Source organism: Meles meles, chromosome 21 (assembly GCF_922984935.1).
Source record: "Meles meles chromosome 21, mMelMel3.1 paternal haplotype, whole genome shotgun sequence".
Lineage (NCBI taxonomy): Eukaryota > Metazoa > Chordata > Mammalia > Carnivora > Mustelidae > Meles > Meles meles.
Window position 1 is genome coordinate 6,618,786 of NC_060086.1, and position 17,446 is coordinate 6,636,231.

Genomic DNA, 17,446 nt, shown 5'->3' on the forward strand with positions numbered 1-17,446 from the left:
TGAAAAGAAAGCCGAGATGGAAGACAATGCTGATCCTGTAAGATGAACAAAAAAGACGGAGCGTCCGTCCCTGGTAGGAACTGCTTGTCAGCCCCCGTTCCCGGCAGAACCAGGGACTGGATCATCAGATCGGACATATTCAGTCGCTCAGATAAGGTATTATGTCTTTTTTTTTTTTTTTAAAGATTATTTATTTGTCAGAGAGAGAGAGAGAAAGAGCGAGCACAGGCAGACAGAGTGGCAGAGGGAGAAGCAGGCTCCCCGCAGAGCAAGGAGCCCGACGCGGGACTCGATCCCAGGACGCTGGGATCATGACCCGAGCCGAAGGCAGCTGCCCAACCAACTGAGCCACCCAGACAAAAAAAGGAATTTTGTATTTTTAAATAATATTATCTTTCGAGTACTGTTTTTCATCTTTGGAGGACTCTTTGTGAACTCTGCTTTTCGCGTTTATGGGATGACTGTGTTTTATTAGTGTGGTTGAGTATGTCTGTGACTTACAAGTGAGACTGAGTACCTGTGTGTGGGGTGGGGAGCAAATTGAGAGCCCCGGCTTGGATCCATTAAGTTTTAGGTGTCTGTTTGCCATATATATATGATGTTTGCTCAGAAATATTTTACTGATGGGGGGCAGCTGGGTGGCTCAGTGGGTTAAGCCTCTGCCTTCGTCTCAGGGTCCTGGGATCGAGCCCCACATCGGGATCTCTGCTCAGCTCCCCCCACCCCGCCATCCGCCTGCCTCTGCCTACTTGTGATCTCTCTCTCTGTGTCAAATAAATAAATAAAATCTTAAAAAAAAGAAAATATTTTACTGATGGGGTTCACGATAAAAATTTTCTAGAGGAGGGGTCAGGAGCCCTGGGGGAAAGGCTTGTTTACTCCAGGTCACTGATTAGGATTTGTCCGAACTTGCTAAGTTGGTGCCTGGCGAAGCACAAGCTAGTGACAAGCAAGAAGCTCCGTGGGGCTAAGGACACTGTCACAGGATGAGCCCAAGACTGTCACCCAGGGCAGGGGCCTGAGCCTGAGCTGTCCTAGCGTCGGGACAAAAAGAGCTGGCATCACAGGATCCCTGTGGTCAGACACAGTCTGCCCCCTTCTCGCCCACTCTGGGTGACCTCACCCAGCCACCTCGCTTGGTGACTCGCTTGGCCCATCTTTGAACTGCAAGACCCGAGCACCCAAATGTCTCCTTGGCGCCTCCACTTTGATGGCACTTGGGCACGTCACGCTTACTGTGTCCAGGCCAGAGCTCTTAATGGGTGCCTGGGGCTGCTGTTCGCAGTGGTTCCTCATTTCTGTCAACGACATACCATCCTCTCGTGGTTCAGGCCCAAACTTGCCGGTGGCCTTGACCTCTCTCATTCTCTGCCTCTGCCCCTTGTGTCTGATCCGTGGGCACATTCTACTGCCTTTCTGTAGAGCATATATCCAGAATTCTACTACTTCTCCCGCCTCCCTGGTCTAGCCGAGTGCACCGGGCAGTAATCCCAGGTCATGTCCTCCTAATACCCTTCGGAGCTTCTGAACACATGGGTCAAAACGTGACATTTTCATGCTTTTAAACCCAAAGCCCTACTTCGATCTTTACAGGACTTAGCCCCTGGCTAGTTCTTTGCTTTTATTTCTTCTCTCTTTTTTCACTTTTGTTAACCATCGTGAGCCTCTTCTGCTGTTCCAACTTCCCAAGCATGTGCTCATCACTGGCTCTTTGACTGGAGGTCAGGTGTCCCCACCCATCGCAATAACTTAACATTCTCCGTCACTCCCTATCTTCTTCCCTGGCTTTTATTTCTTTCTAATTTTTAAAAACATTTTTTTAAGTTTATTTATTTATTTGAGAGAGAGAGAGAGACAGAGAGAGCAGGAGTGAGGGAGGAGGAAAGGCAGAGGGAGAAGCTGACTCTCTGCTGAGGAGGGAGCCCCCTGTGGGGCTCAATCCTGGGACTCTGGGATCATGACCTGAGCCGAAGGCAGATGCTTGACTGAGTGAGCCACCCAGGCGCCCCCAAGGTCTATTTATTTATTTTTTTAATCCAGATTTTTAAAAAAAGACTTTATTTATTTATTTGACAGACAGAGATCACAAGCAGGCAGAGAGGCAGGCAGAGAGAGGGGAGGAAGCAGACTCCCCGCTGAGCAGAGAGCCTGATGCGGGGCTCGATCCCACGACCCCGAGACCATGACCTGAGCCGAAGGCAGAGGCCCAGTCCTCTGAGCCACCCAGGTGCCCCTAAGCTTCTCCTTTTTGAAACTACAGTTAAAAGCACATAATATAAATTTACCATCTTAATCATTTTTTCTTTTAAATAGGCTCCACGCCCAGCACAGAGCTCCAGTGCGGGACCCGAACTCATGACGCTGAGGTCACGACCTGAGCCGAGATCAAGAGCCGGACACCCAACCAAGAGAACCACCCAGGTACCCCCATCTTAACCCCCCATTTTTTGTTTTTGAGAGAGAGCGAGAGAGCATGCTAGCTCGCACGGGCACGTGACCAGGGGAGAGGAGAAGAGAGAGAGAATCTTAAACAGGCTCCACGCCCAGTGTGGAGCCCGACGTGGGGCTCGATCCCAGGACCCCAAGATCGTGACCTGGGCTGAAATCAAGAGTCGGAGGCTTCGCCGACTGCGTCCCCCCTCCCCGGGGCGCCCCTGTTTGCTAGGCTTTGAATTCTGTTCACGTGTTCTATTCCTGATTTTGTTGAGTTGCGTATCCGTGTCCTCTCACCGTTCCTCGGGCTTCTCGGAGACGATTACTTGGCATTCTCTGCCGGGACGCTCATGGCTCTACACGTCTTCAGAGCTGGTCACTGGAGCTTCAGTAGATCCTTTTGGCACCATCGTGTTTACCCGATTCTTGGTGATGTGTGGAGCCTCGCGTGGGTGTCCGGGCCCTGAAGGAGCAGACGCGCCTTCCAGGCTTTGCAGACTCATTTTTTTTTTTTTTTTTTTTTTTAAGATTTGATTTACAGGCTTTGCAGACTCATTTGAATAGCTCAAGACCTTTCCCTGCCTGTTCCCCGGATTTATGGGCCTGTCTCGGGGATCGTGTTATAGTGGGGCTGGAGCTGGGCTCATCTTTTGGGCCCACAGTGGGGTCTGCAGTTGGCTGACCCGGCGCCAAGTGGGTGGGGCGTGGCTTCTGCTGGGTCCCTGAATGTGCTTCCGTTGTGATGCTGGCTGGTCCTTGGGTGGGCAGGCCTGCTTCCAGGCCATGGTACAGTGGGGCTGGAGCCAAGTTGGGGCTGTTTTAGGGACTGTAGTCAGGTCTGAGGCCAGCAGGGCTGTTTACTGGGGCCGGATAGGACCTGCTGCTCCTGGATCTCATAGTGGTGGTGGGGGGCGGGTGCCAGGATCATGGTCTGCCTTCAGCTTGGGTCATGATCCCAGAGTCCTGGGATGGAGCCCCTCATCAGGCTCCCTGCTCAGCGGAGAGTCTGCTTCTCCCTCTGCCTCTGCCGCTCCCCCTTCTTGTGCACTCATTCTCTCTTGCAAAAATAAGTAAATAAAATCTTTAAAAAAAAAAAATTACCAGAGAAGCCATCTGGTCCTGGGCTTTTCTTTGTTGGGAGATTTTTTTTTTTTTTTTTTTTTTTTGGTTGGGAGAATTTTTGGTTATTGATTCAATCTCCTTGTTAGTCATCTTTTCAGATTTCTGTTTCTTCACGATTCAGTGTTTCTTGGAGTGTATCCGTTTCTTCTGGGCTGTCCCAATTTGTTGGCATACAGTCTGTCCTGACGGTTATGAGGATACTTGCGGTGGCATTCAGGGCCCCCCGGGAAAATCTCCCGCATCCCACGAGCCTTCGCTGAATCACACCTGCGAAGCCTGCTTTCCCACGTAAGGTACCAGATTTCACACGTTGAAGTCCTCCCCGCAGTACCTCCGATCGCGACTGCGTTTGGGGAGAGAGCCTTTAACGAGGCAATTAGGTTAAAATGAGGTCATCAGAATGGGCTCTGGTCCAGCCTGACTTAGAAGAACCGAGGAGATTAGGAACAGATACAGATCGGAGGCCACCGTGGGGAGACAGAGGGGGAACAGGCCGAGGTGGGGAGTCTCTGAAGAAACCAAGCCTGTCCACACCTTGATCTTGGACTTCTGATGTCCAGAACTGGGAGAAAATAAATCTCTGTTGTTGAAGCCTCCCCAGTGTGGGGTGCTTGGCTGTGGCCCCCTGAGCAGACGGACACAGTCATACTCACAGGGCTCGGGAGCTGGATATCTTTGAGGCTCTCATCAGCCCAACACATTCACTGACCGTCTTTCTACCAGAGCGTATAACCGAGGAAAGCCGAGGCGTTTAAGGATTTTTGTTCTTCAGACGGTGTTTAAGCCTCAGGGGAATTCACAGTCTGGGATGGGGAGTCAGGTGAGGAACAAAGAGGGGAACTGTCCCGTGTCACGTGGTGGTGGGCGCTCTGGAGAGAAAGCAGGCGGGACAGGTGAGGGAGGAGGGACAGTTTGCCATCGGAGACAGGGAGGCCTAGAAGGTGACGTTGGAGTCGCTGGAGGCAGTGAGGGAGCCAGGCATGTTGCTAGGCAGAGGGAGGAGCGCTCCAGGCAGGGGGAGAGAGCAGATGCTGACCCGCAGTGGGGAGGCCTCCTCCCTGCCAGGCAAAGCGAGAGGGCCGGGCCTGGCAGAGGGCTGGGGAGCGGGAGGCGTGCTCAGAACAGCTGGTCCAACTCAGGCGGGGGCTCTGAGGTTTCAGGAAGGCCTCTGGCTCCGGCCCTGATGCTTTGACTTGACTTGACTTGGGTTTTGAAAGGATTTGTTTTGGCTGCTAAGTGGAGAGGAGGCTAAAGGGGGAGCCCCGGGAGAAATTGCTTTTTTCACTCCGCTGTGCTCTGGGATTTGCTTCCAGAGCATCAGCCCACCCGCTTCTCTTTCCATCCCAGCCCCTCCTGGCATCGCGGATCTTTGCAGGCAAACGCACAGACACCCACACTCCCAACAAACAGCTCCCTCTGTGTCCTGCTGCGTTAGGGGGGCTCCCGTGGGTCCATGGGGTTGGCTCTCCGGAGGTCGGTTGGATGCAGGCGTGAGAACATGTGGGCCCTGGAAGTGGAATTGGTGGTTGGGGGAGGGGATTCTAGAATCTGGCACCCAGTGCGTGGTCTGAAGGGGAATCGTGGGGGTGCCTAGGTGGCTCAGTGGGTTAGAGCCTCTGCCTTCGGCTCAGGTCATGATCCCAGGGTCCCGGGATCAGCCCGGCATTGGGCTCTCTGCTCAGCAGGGAGCCTGCTTCCCCCACTCTCTCTGCCTGCCTCTCTGCCTACTTGTGATCCCTGTCAAATAAATAAATAAGATCTTAAAAAATAAATAAAGGGGAGTCGTGGGCTCCAGGTGGGCCTGGGCTGAGGCCCCGTGGATTTCTGGCCCCGAGGGGAGGGGAGGGGCCTTGGGAATGGGGACCTCCGAGGCTCCCAGGGCCACCTGCAGTATCTCATTAGTCATCTTTTAGCAAGAACCAAAGCGGGGCCATGTGGGTGAACAGTGCTTCCTTCCCGGGGATGTCTCACAGGGAGGTCTTCCGCTTCGCTTCAGTGGGGCCATTTCTCTGCTCTCCACAGGGCTGTGCACCAAGGCCAAGGGTTTGGTCTGGTCCTCTACCCCTTCAGCTCTGCCTGCAGCATCTGGAGGCCACCTGCCAGGCTCTGTGCTCAAGGTCCAGGCCCCAGGGGCTAGGCCTGGGGAAGGCGTGGCTGGCTAGGAGACCCACATGGGGATCTTTCCTTGTTAAAGGGCGAGCAGAACTTGGGGGAAGGGTTGATACAGCAGGGGCTGGAATCCGAGGGCAGGTGATTTTGGTAAATATCTACCCGCCCCCTCCACCCAATACACCTTGAAGAATAGACGTAGAAGTTCCCATTCCCGCCCTGGGGCAGATGAGAGAGGACAAAATAGACCACAACAGTTTCCTTCCGAAGGTTTTCATTTATTAGTCTTTTCTCAAGCAGTTAATTCTCTTTTCGTATTTCAAAGAAAAAAAATATATATATTTCACCCAGAGTTATACCAAAGTGATTAAAATTAATCTTCTACTGGGGAATATAGCTCCCCAGATCAGAAGAAAAAAAAAATTTTTTTTCCAATTAACCACGAAAATAAAACCAGGAGAACATCAACAATCAGAAATCATCCCCAAATAATCCAGGACAAAAAATAAAATATTTATTGATCTATCACAGCGAGACACAAAGAGACGGGCGGGGCACGGGTGGGAAATGCTCCCAAAACAAGGGTTCGAGGGAGGGACGGGGGATACAGTACTGCATGGGGGGGACCCAGGTCGGGGAGGAGATTCCTGCCGCCCCAGCTGGCATGCTCCTCGCACCCTGGGTACTCAGGCCCCATCGTAGGGGTGTGTGGGGAGGGGTGGAGGAGGGGCACAGGCCGTCCGGACTGGTTAGACAGGCTGATGGTGGGGGCCCCCAGCCAGCTAGCGGTGCTGGGCGGTCAGCTGGGGACAAGGACGGATGGACGGATGGACAGATGGCTGGATGAATTCCACAAGAGCAAGAGGGCTGTTCCCAATGTTGGGGGGGTCTTCCCATCCGCAGGTGTCCCAGACTTGGGGAGTAAGTCAGGGGCTGGGGGCTGAGGGTGGTATGACCGAATCCAGCTTGAGCCTTTAGGTGCTTGGGTACCAACTGGACTGCAGCCGGGGTGGGGGGTGGGGGTTTCCGATGGGCAGGGGGGAAGGTGGGACTGCCCAGGGAGTGTCCGCACCATCTTCAGAGGAGCCCCGGGGAGGGGGTCCCCAAGGGGCTGCCCTTCCCTCCTCCCTCCCCCCAGGAAGATGAGAGCACCAGCACGTAGCACCAAGTTCCCCTGGAGATGGAGAGTGTGTGGAGGGGGAGCTCCTGGGTGGGAAGGGGGTGGGGGCAGGGGGCTAAGCCCACCCACCCCTGGCCTCTGAAGTCGGGGGGGCCTCCTGGGTCCCACTTAGCCACCCAGCCTGGCCTATCCCCTCCCGGGGTGGGGACTGGGGAGGGGCGATGGGGGAAGGGGTCATAAGGGGTTTACATTCTCCACCAAGCAGTAGCACCAACGTTGATGAGGTCGTGAGTCAGGGGTCCTGGGACGCTCACTTTCTCTTCCGGCCACAGGATTTCCCCAGGCAGGCCCCAGCTGGGCGGAAGGAGGCACCCGTGACGGTCTGACCCCTCCCAGGGCCTGCTCAAGCCCCTGCCCGCAAAGACCCGCTCTAGACTCTTCTTGGACCCACATCAGCGCGGTGGGGAACAAAGGCTCCAAAGCCATGAGAAGCCTGGCCACAACCTCCTGCCAAACTCTGAGCCATGGCACTGCCCTAATTCCTACCGGGCAGGGGTAGGGTCCATGGGATGGTGGGAATCAAGGCTCAGGGAGGGGAAGGGGCCTGGCCCGGACAAGGTCTCTATATTCTGAGTCCACTGCGTTTGGGAAGGCTTCAGCAAGCACACTGATTGGCAAGCCTTGTTCTAAGGCGTCAGGGCACCACTGTACGGCCTGGAGTCCTTCTGGCCCTGATGGAACCCAACGCAGCTCCTTACCGCCACCTGGTGGCAGTGAGCTGCCCAGTGGGGCCCAGACAGGCTTCTCCGGGTGAAGCTACTCCCGGGGGTCTGGAAACCAGTGGGATGGGGCCATAGGCAACAAGTTGTGCCCAACGGAGAGGTGGGTACCCCGGAGAGGGTCAGGCTGCCCTTGCCTCTGCCTCTCCCCGCCCTGGCCCCAGCTGCTCCATTGCGGCGTGGGGAGCGGGTGCGGTTGGAAGGGAGTCTGCAGCCTGAGCAGACCAGGAGGGAGCTGGGCCTCTTTGGGCTGCTTTGAGCACTGTTGGGAGGCTCCTTGGTGGGTGGTGACCATTACCTGCACACCCCCAGAGGTACGTCTGCATCTTTGAGCGAGGGCAGGGCTCTGTCTGGGCCCGGGGGTGGCTTCTGTCCACACCACCTGGCTGGGGGCACCTTGGGTCCCCACCCACCCCTCAAATTCCCTGGCTATAGGCGTCTGTTGTCCCATGAACCCTCTCTCTTCTGTTCTTCCCTTCTCTTTCCCTTGGCTCCTCCTGGTGGGGGTGGGGTGAGCCGCCGAGAGGGAGAAACTGCCAGGGCTGGCTTAGGGCGAGCCAGGAGGGTCCCAGGCCCGCTAGTAGCTCTGGGTGTCTGTGTCAGAGGTAGACACAAGGATGGGGATGAGGCGTCTGGCTCCCCCCGACCTCCCCACTCCCTCCTTGCTAGGCCTAGTCCAAATGTCCCGCCCCTCTCCCAGGCCGATGGACCCCAGCCCTCTGCCTCTGTCTGGTCCCCTCCCTGCACTGCCCTCTCCCAGGAGCTGGGTCTCTACTCACCTTGGTATCCCAGGGCTCCCAGGGCCCCTCCATAGGGCTTGGGAGGTTTGCCTGTGGAGGTAAGGGTGGGGGTTGAGAAGGGGGCCGGGCTTTGCTGTGTCTCCCCGAACCCCCACCATATACCAGGCCTCCAGCCATCACAAAAGGTTCTGAACACCTTCCTTCCCCCAGCCTGGCCTTCGGTCTCACCCAGCTGGAACAATGCTGTGCTCCTTGTGGAGGGTATCCTGCCCATGGAGGTCTGAGCAGCTAGGAGGGCGCCCCCCGCCCCCCAGCCAGACCTCCGGCCATGCAAACTGCTCCACCTAAGGTGCCTGAGGCTTTGGCCTCCCTGATCACCTTACGCATTTCCTTTCCTTTTCTGTGGGGCCTCAGGCTCTCTAGTTACACCAGAGACCTGGCCGGCCCAGGTCTCTGTTTCCTGGTGTCCCATCACATGCCAGGCTGGGAGCCTCAGGAATGGGATCCTTGCCCCCAACCCTCTATCCCATGGCTGAATTTCCTTGGCATCAGAGAGCCAGCCCCAGGCCATGGCCAAGGTCACAGCTGCCACGGTAGCCCCCAACCCCTCCCATCCCCCCATGAAAATAGCTCAGTGCCCTGACTCACCACCAATGCCCAGGCCCCCAGCTCCGCCACCTGCGGGACAAGGAGAGGGGCTGTGAGTGAGTCTGCTTCTGGGGAGCCTGCCGAGCCTCCCTGGGGCTCCCCTCCCCACCCTGGGGGCAGCCAAGTTCTGGGCCTGGGTGTCAGGAGCCCTGGGCTCGGCCTCACTCATTGCATGGCCTTGGGCAAGCCCCTGGCCCTGAGTCTCAGTCTGCCGCATCTGGAACGTGGAGCTTTGGCAAAGCTGATGATCCCTGGCTTTGCAGGGGAGGGGGAGGGGAAGGAGGGGAGGCCCAGCTTCTGTAAGGGAGGTCATCGGTCTACCCCCCCCGGGGGCCTGACTCTGATCTCAGATGAAGCAGGGGTTGGGGAGGACGGGGTTGCAGCACCAGGCCAGGCCGGGGCTGGGGCAGGGACAGGGAGCCCTGGTGTACCTGGGTAAATAGGGGACAGTCCGAAGCCGGGTCTTGCTGCGACTCCTGTGGGAGGAGTTCGGGGTTGGCGTGGGGCAGGCCCTGCTTCCCTCCCCTGGCCTCCTGCCCAGGACCACCTCTTCCCTGCCACGTGCCCCTTGTTGGCAGATCAGCTTTCCTTACAAGCCTTGTGTCTGCCTGGCATCCTGGTGGGGGGGGGCGCCCATATCCCCAGTTCATCAGCCAGGTGTCTGTCGCCCACCGTGTGCCCGCTGGCCTGAGGTCTGCTGCCCCTTTCCTGGGGCAGAATGGTCCCTTTCCTCGACTCTCCCTTCCACCCTCTCACTCGTGTCCTTGTGCTGGCTACGGTTCCAGGAGCCCCCTCTGCTAGCCAGACGGGCCTCCTCTAGACCCCGGCAGAGCAGAGGTCCTCAAAGAGAGATGGCCCCTACCTCCAACTTGGAATGGCCTGGTGGCTCCCAGGACACCTCCAAGGCCAGCGGCACCTGAGACGAGGGTGGACGGGGGTTCGGACGAGGCACAGCTGAAGGGGCCCTGAGCATCCCCCTCTGGTTCTGGGGTCAGGGACATCCTGGACAGGCCTTCAGGGCTCCTGGGAGCAGGACTGAGTGGGACCTGGGGCACGGACGGGGCAACGGGGGTACGGCAGAAGCAGCTGCCTGGGCAGAGGGAGGCTGAGGAGGAAACTCACCATATTTGGCTGCTTTAGCAGCTGCGGCTGGGGACACACCTGGGGAGACATGGGGCCAGAGGGCTCAGGAACTGCTCCCCCCTCCCAGAGCCATGTCCCCTCCTGGCCTGCTCACCCACTTGTCACCTGCCACCGTCCACCTGCCGCCTTCCCTCATCTACCCGTCACCCCCCAGCCCAGTGCACACTTTAGTGAGTTCTTCCCCCGTGTCCAGTCTGGAGCACGGGGACGAGATTTGGGCCAATTTAGGCAGGGGGGACACGATGACAACCCATGAAAGAGTGACATGTCAACACGAGCCCCTCCCCCCCCAACTCCCGTGGTGGCAGAGACTTCGGGGAAACACATTTCCTTCCCGGCTTTGCTGTTCTCCTCCGGAAAATGGGCACAGCCACCAGCATCCCGATGAACTCCCACTTAAAGCGGGTGGGTGGGCTGAGGCAGGAGACGGACAGGAGGGGGCGCCCAGCTGCACGAGGTGGCCCCAGCGGGCGCCTGCTGAAGGTCCTTCAAAGGCTGGGGCCGGTGTGGCAGGTAGGAAGAAATCTCAGTCTCTCTCTCACTCTCTCTCTCTCTCTCTCTCTCTCACACACACACACACACACACACACACGTGTGCCCCCTGCACCCTCTGATTCCACAGCAGTTCCTCACCTCCAAAGCCCCCGACCCCTGGGATGGCTCCTCCGACTCCGAGCCCCCCGGCTCCCAGGGCTCCAGCTCCCCCGAGGCCTGTGGAGAGAGCTGTGTGTTAAACTAGGGGCGGGAATGGCAGGTCTGTCTGCAGATGGTGGGGGGCTCCTCCCGGGATCCAGGTAGAACCTGAGCTCCCAGGGCCTCGCAGGGCTTAGTGGTGGGGCCAGGGAGTCGCCTGGGCTCTGGGGAGATGACGCCCCTGAGGGCCCCTGGCACGGTCAGAAGCCCCCCTCCCCAACCAAGCCGGAGGGGGCTGGGCGGCTGCGCCCACCCCCAACCAGTGCTTACCATACTGGGCGGCTTTGGCGGCAGCTTTGGCAGCAGCGGCTGAGGCTGCAGGTCCGACTCCTGGGGACACAGAAGGAGCTCAGGGTTGGGGGGGGAAGGGGACTCTCCACTGGTCAGTCTTCCTCCCTGCCCAGCCTGTCCTGGGCTTTCAACTCACCTGCCACACCGCCTGGGACACCTGCTCCTCCGAGAGCCCCGGCCCCTCCAGCTCCTGCGGAGAGAAAAGGAAAGTCCGTATCCCAACTTCTTTAGGACGGGGGCTCCCTGGCCCAGGGATGCTAGGCAAGCAGACAGGTGGCGAAAGCCATGTGACCCAGTGGGAAGGGGCATAGGACAGACACCTGGGTCTGAGTCCCAAGCTCTGTCCTGCCCAATTGGGCAAGCCCCCCCCCCCCCCCCGAGCCTGGGCCTGCCCATTTCTTCTCCTTCCCGGCCAGTTAGTGCTGGGAGCCACTGGCAGCCACGAGCTGCCCAGGGCGAAGCTAGTCTCAGGTTCCGACAGCCCTGCGTTCGAATTCTGCTTTCTCCTTTCCTAGCTGTGACCTCTCTGAGCCCCAGAGCCGAAGATCCTTACCCTGCTCATGCTTCGGGCATCTGGGGGAGCAAAGAGACACCCCCCGCCCCAGTGCACACACTCTGAGTTGTGAACCACTGCCCAGGGCCGAGCTGCCGGGTGTGGTCACCGCGACACCTGATGCAACGTTCATGGTTCTCATCCATTGCAGCAGGGAAGGTAGGGACCCCTAGCATCCCCGTTTTGCAGATGAGAAAATTGAGGCACACCAGAGGTTAAACAATGTCCTTGAGTTTCCACCGGCAACACGTGGCTTGGGAGCCCGTGCCCTCAACTGCTTTGTTTCCCTGGCAACGTCTGTTAGACTCAGACAGGCCAGCCGCTGGCCGGGAACAGAAGAGGGGCCTGTGGGTCACCAGGCCCGTGGGGGGTGGGGGCTGAGGAAGCCGGGATTTTCCGAGGTGGAAACTGGCCCCAAGTGGGCTGGCCAGGGCTGGTTGGAGGTTCCTTGGCAGGGACCCTGGTCTGGCTCCTCGGAGGCCAGGAATGCTGGGGCCACAGACAGCGTGGGTCTGGCTGTCCAGGCGGGGCTTGCCACGTCCTCCGGGCTCGCTGCTGAAGGTTCCAGCTGCGAGAGGCTTGCTGTTGTGCTGACAGCAAGGCGGGCGGGAGGCTGAGGGCCTAGGCGAGGTGTCCCGGCTCTGCTGGGGAGGCAGGCCTGGGCCCTGGGCCCTGGCCTTGGGTCCCATGAAACTGTCAGGGGCCAGGAGGGCCTTAGGGACCGTGGTCCTCCTCAAGGAGCTGCCACCGTGGGTGTTGGAAACGTGAGGGGCATTTTGAGTTGTCCCAGAGCTGGAGGCATGATAGGCATTTAGTGGGCAGGAACCAGGTCTGGTAAACCATCATTAATGTGTCCTAGAAACCGCCTTTCCCCACCCTGACCCCCCTAGCTCTGTGCTGTGGGCTCTGGGCACTGGACCGCAGCCCCATGGAGGGGAGATGGGGCAGCAAGCAGACCAACCACAGGGGGCCGTTGGGGAGTGCACTCACCATATTTGGCTGCTTTAGCTGCAGCCAGGGTCCCAGGGACTGGGGGAAAAGAGAAAAAAGGAAAAGGGGGCCGGTCAGCAGCCGAGATCTGTGCCTGGGCATTCTGCCTCCTCCAGGGAGCCCTCCCTGACTTCCTCAGCCTTCCTCGCTCCTCTCAAGGCTCTGAAACCGTGGCACCCCAGCCAGGAGCTCACCCTGCCAGGTAGAGAGCTCCGGTATCTAACCGTGCCGCGGCCAGCCTGGTCTGGGGCTGATTAAAGGCTGAACCATGCCTCTTCCTTCTGTCTGCCCCTTCCTTCTCCTCCAGGCACAGTGTGATCTGCCTGAGGCTGGATGCGGAGCAGGCAGGAGGTGAAGACCTGGAGGTCCTAGTGGCCCCCTTACCATAGCGTGCTGCTGGAGGGCAGCCACACCGGCCCCCTCAGGCCCACTGACCCACGGATCTCCACCCTCCTTTCCGGGGTAATGGGTTACTTTTCAGTTTGGTACCCTTGTCACTCATCTAACTGAGTGGGCAGAAACTCTGAAATCTAGCAGCCCGGGGCCCCATTTGCTCAGCCTGCCACTCGTCTGTTACCCGGTCATCTCTGATGGCTCGGGAGAACCTAATGGGGGATTCATTACAAGATCCCGAGTGAGGCTGCTCGGGATGTGCCGGCAGGAAGAGGGGTCCTCCTCCTCTGAGCTCAGGGGGGCAGTTTCTGCCCAGGCCCAAAAGGCCCCTCACCTGCACCAGCTCCAAACCCAGGAACACCAGCACCAACTCCGAATCCAGGAACACCGGCACCAACTCCGAATCCGGGAACGCCGGCACCAACTCCGAATCCAGGAACACCGGCAGGAAGTCCGGCTGCAGCCCCTGGGGGACATGGGCAGTGGTGGGGAGGACACAGCAGGCAGGAGCATGGCAGGGGCGGGGGGGTCCTGCCACTGAACCTGCCCTCTACAGCGCCACCAAGAATGGTCTTCCTAAAATGCCCATGGACTGCCAGCTCCAGCCCCTCCCAGGCTGGCATTCTGGGCTACACGGTGGCTGTGGACACCCCACGTGTCACACTGGAGGACAGGAAGGGAACTCGGAGGTCCCCTGGCTAGTGTGGGACCCAGGACTTGAACCCAGGTCTCCCTCATGCCCGATCTGTGCTTCCGAGCCCTCTGGTGGCTGCTCTGGGACCCAATGAGGCTGCGTATCATGGAGGGTGGGGAGGGCGCCCCGGTACTCACGGTACTGGGCTTTGGCGGCTGCCTTAGCAGCGGCTTTGGCTGCAGCGGGGGTCCCTGCTCCTGCAGGGAGAGGGAGGGAGGGAGTTCAGGGTCAGGGACGGCACCCAGGGAGGATTTGGACGCCCCTCAGGCCTGCTCACTCAGGCAGCTCACCTGCAACACCGCCGGGGCCGATGCCAATGCCGGGACCGACGCCGGGACCGACGCCGGGACCCACACCAGGACCCACGCCGACCCCGGGGCCCAGCCCTGCAAGAGTAAGAAGAGCTCATTCTGAACCAGGTCATGACCAAGGACGGAAACCGACGGAAAGAGCTGCAGGCTCTTGTCCCAGGCCGGACGCAGGCTTGCTGTGTGACGGCCACATTACTTTCCCTCCGGGGGCCTCGGCTGCCTCATCCCTGCAAGGAGGCATATACAGGACCGGGAGCTCTTAAGCTCTGGGGGACAAGGACCCCTCTGGGGCTTCTGAGGGTGGCGAAGGCTGTTACACAGTAAGGGGAGACCCGTGTTCAAAGCTCAGCTTAGCTGCCATTGAGTCGAGCAAATGTGGGGACATGACTCAAGCTCCCAGACTCTCAGTTTGCACATCTGTAAAATGGGACTGGTGGTACCCACCCCAGAGAGTGGGTTTAAGGATTGCCTCTGCACAGAGTAGCTTGGCCAAAAAAGGGGTCATCTGCCATACGTGAGTTTGGGGGTCAGCAGAACGGAAGTCAAGGTGTTCTCTGGTCTAGACAGTGCTAGACTTTGTGATCAGAACCTTGATGTCTGCAGGTCCCTAAGGCCAAGGCATAGGGACCTCCCCCCGACTTCCTGGCCCAGGGGTGGCCGTATGGTGGGAATCCGTAAAGTGGGGTTGCTGTGGTTTGCCATATTCGGGAAAGTGTGGGTGCCTGGGGCTGCCAGGGTGGGCTTTGGAGGCAGCAAAAGACGGAGAGAGCTTCGTCAGGGGGCAAGAAGTACTCTAGGATGCTGGGAGTCCGGTGAGCCCAGCCTGAGGTCCAGAGGTGGGCAGGCCCCAGCAAGAGCTGGGCTGGAGCTGGGGGCAATGCTCCAGAATGGGGGCTGGGAGCAGAATGGGGAGTTTGGGGGGACACTTACCAAACTGGGCGGCTTTGGCGGCAGCTTTGGCAGCTGCCGCGGCTGGGGTCCCTGCTCCTAGAGAGACAAAGAGTAGGGATCAGGTGGCAGTCCCCAACACCCCGCTCTACATCGCCTTCCCCATCCCTTATTCTGGAAAGATCCCCTGTAGGGAAGTGTCCCCTCCCCTAGAAGACCCTCCCCACGCTGTCTCCTTCAACTGTAGACAGACAGGGAAGCAAAGACAGCCGGTCCAGCGGCCAGGCCTGCCCTGAAGCTGGCCCCCTAGCCAAGCTGGGCACTATGACGTTCGGGCTCTGGCTATGGCAGAAGGGAGCCCAGCGCTGATGGGAAAAAGCCCAGACCCTCTCCTAAGCCTCTAGAAGTCTTGTGCAGCTTTCTGTGAAAGGTGGTGTTCATTAAAAAAAAAAAAAAAATCCTAACACTGCTTGTATCCCAAACTGGAGGAAACGACTTGTTTTTGGTGGTGGTGGGGAACCTCAAAAGGAACATTTTTCTCCCAGAAAGAAGGCATGCTGAAGATACATCGGGTGGGGACAAACGAGGAAGTCTGTAACTTAATCTCCGTGTGACTTTATCTCTTTCTTTGGCCTCTGGCTGGTGGGGGAGAATGAACCCAGGAGAGCCAAAGGGTGGCCCGGGCAGGCCCTCCCACCTGGCCTGGGACCAGAGAGGCCACTGGAGTAAAGGGGCTTCACCGCCGAGCTGGATGATGGCTGGCTTCCCCAGCCTCCCCAGCAAGCTAGGATCCCTTGGACGGTCTTCGTTCCAAGCAGGGGAATTTGCCCGCCCTCCTCCCCATCTCTTGTCAAGTCTGCAAAAGGATGCACTTGACCTGGCCAACGCCAGGGATCCTTCCATGACACACGCCAAACCCATCTCGGGGTTGGGGATGCCGCTCACCTGGCACCCCTCCCGTGCCTGGGACACCTGCCACTCCGTCTCCGATCCCCGGCACCAGACCTCCCAAGGCTCCAGCGCCTCCAGCACCTGGAGGAAAGAGGGGCATCAGCTCTGTCCCTAGAATCGCGGGCTTCTTGGGAGAGCGAAGGGCGGAGGTGGTGTGGGGAACAGAAGGGCGGCAAGGACTTGCTGGTTGGGGCTGGGGGTGATGAGCAGGGCCTCAGCAGTCATAGTGCTGGGCGAAGGGTTCAGAGTGACTTTGGAAGATGGGGCCAGGGACCCCCGACCTTGACCTGGACAGAGAGGGAGGCAAAGGCCTGAATGCAAGGTGGCTCCGTCCTCACGCTGGGGGAGGGCTCTGAGTTTGGGGTATGGGCCCCCTGGGGGTGCAGGACTGGGGAGGAGCAGAGGTCACTGGCCTTGGCGTGGGGACAGGCAGGGCTGGGGCACTCACCATACTTGGCTGCCTTGGCCGCGGCGGCTGCCTGGGCAGCTGCTGCTGCTTGAGCTGCAGCTGTGGGGGCAGAGAGAGAGAGAGAGAGAGAAAGCCCTTCAGAAACCCCCCCTGGATCTCTGGGGAGGGGAGGGCTGTGCTTACAGCGCTTTTACCCAAAGGTGCTGGAGCCCCTCGCTGCGCCCCCCACCCCAGCTCCTCCCTGAGCGCTCTGAACCCCAGCCTGTGCTCCCCTGCACCCTTCCCCCCATAGCTCTACAGAAGAAAAGCCTTCTCCCAGTGTCCCCATGTGGAATTCAGGCTTACGGGTAAGCGCGGCTCCAGGAACCCCTCCGACTCCAACTCCTATACCAGGAAAGCCCCCAGCACCAACCCCGAAAGTGGGAATGCCTCCGACTCCCACTCCGGCTCTGGCCCCTGCAGGGGAAGAGAATCAGGTGGAAAGGCATCTCAGTAAGAGGGGCTGGGGAGGGATCAGGGTGGAGGGTGAGGGGATGCCGGTCAGCTGGAAAAGAGGAGGCAGGTCTCTCCCAAGTCTGGTTCGTGAAGGACCAGAAACCATAGAATGCATGCGCCCCTAAAGGGAGTCTTTACTGACATCCCTCCCCTGCTCCCCAGCGCTCTCCAACCCCTCTCTTCTCTGAGCACTTGGGGAAGGGCCCCATCCTTGGCCTTGGAGAGACTGTGGGCAGGTCCCATATCCCTAAGCAGGCTTAGGCTCCTCTGAGACGGCCCTGATTAGGGCTGGGAGGATCAGCGACGCTGTCTCCATTGGGAATGCCGGACTGGGACTCTCCCATCACTCAGCCCCGTGGCCTCATGGTAGGAGACAACTGGAGGAGACATTGCATGGGGGCCCAACAGTTCCAGGTCCCAGCTCAGCCAGTGACTTTCTGGTGACTTGCTGTGACCCTGAGCAAGTCACTACCCTTCTCTGGCCGGAACAGGACGGGGCAGAGCTATCAGGACCGGACTCACCGTATTTGGCTGCTTTGGCAGCTGCTTTGGCGGCTGCAGCTGGTGACACAGCCCCTGGAGAGACCAAGGGGGACACGAATGACACGAGGGCCCACCTGTCCATTCACCACTGCATATCCCCCTCTACTCATCTGTCCATCTGCCTACTTAACCATCCATTCA

At 58.8% G+C, this 17,446-nt stretch overlaps 1 protein-coding gene across 7 annotated transcripts in view; it reads right to left on the bottom strand.

Annotated features, from left to right (window-relative positions):
* Positions 1–5,946: 5,946 nt before the first annotated feature.
* The window catches only part of ELN (elastin), a 31,901-nt gene continuing 20,401 nt past the window's right edge, over positions 5,947–17,446 (bottom strand). For 4 of the 7 annotated variants that reach the window (XM_045993821.1, XM_045993825.1, XM_045993822.1 and 1 more), the window contains 18 exons: positions 17,285–17,338; positions 16,613–16,723; positions 16,307–16,366; positions 15,853–15,939; positions 14,950–15,006; positions 13,999–14,094; positions 13,846–13,905; positions 13,349–13,480; positions 12,622–12,660; positions 11,215–11,268; positions 11,058–11,117; positions 10,728–10,805; positions 10,074–10,112; positions 9,814–9,867; positions 9,383–9,427; positions 8,952–8,981; positions 8,343–8,393; positions 5,947–7,138 (listed from right to left, as the gene is read on the bottom strand). In XM_045993821.1, the coding sequence (XP_045849777.1) occupies positions 7,095–7,138; positions 8,343–8,393; positions 8,952–8,981; positions 9,383–9,427; positions 9,814–9,867; positions 10,074–10,112; positions 10,728–10,805; positions 11,058–11,117; positions 11,215–11,268; positions 12,622–12,660; positions 13,349–13,480; positions 13,846–13,905; positions 13,999–14,094; positions 14,950–15,006; positions 15,853–15,939; positions 16,307–16,366; positions 16,613–16,723; positions 17,285–17,338 (1,151 nt within the window). In that variant the 3' untranslated portion in view covers positions 5,947–7,094. The remainder of the gene's footprint in view (positions 7,139–8,342; positions 8,394–8,951; positions 8,982–9,382; positions 9,428–9,813; positions 9,868–10,073; positions 10,113–10,727; positions 10,806–11,057; positions 11,118–11,214; positions 11,269–12,621; positions 12,661–13,348; positions 13,481–13,845; positions 13,906–13,998; positions 14,095–14,949; positions 15,007–15,852; positions 15,940–16,306; positions 16,367–16,612; positions 16,724–17,284; positions 17,339–17,446) is intronic. The other 3 variants (XM_045993824.1, XM_045993826.1, XM_045993827.1) reach the window with 3 other exon arrangements.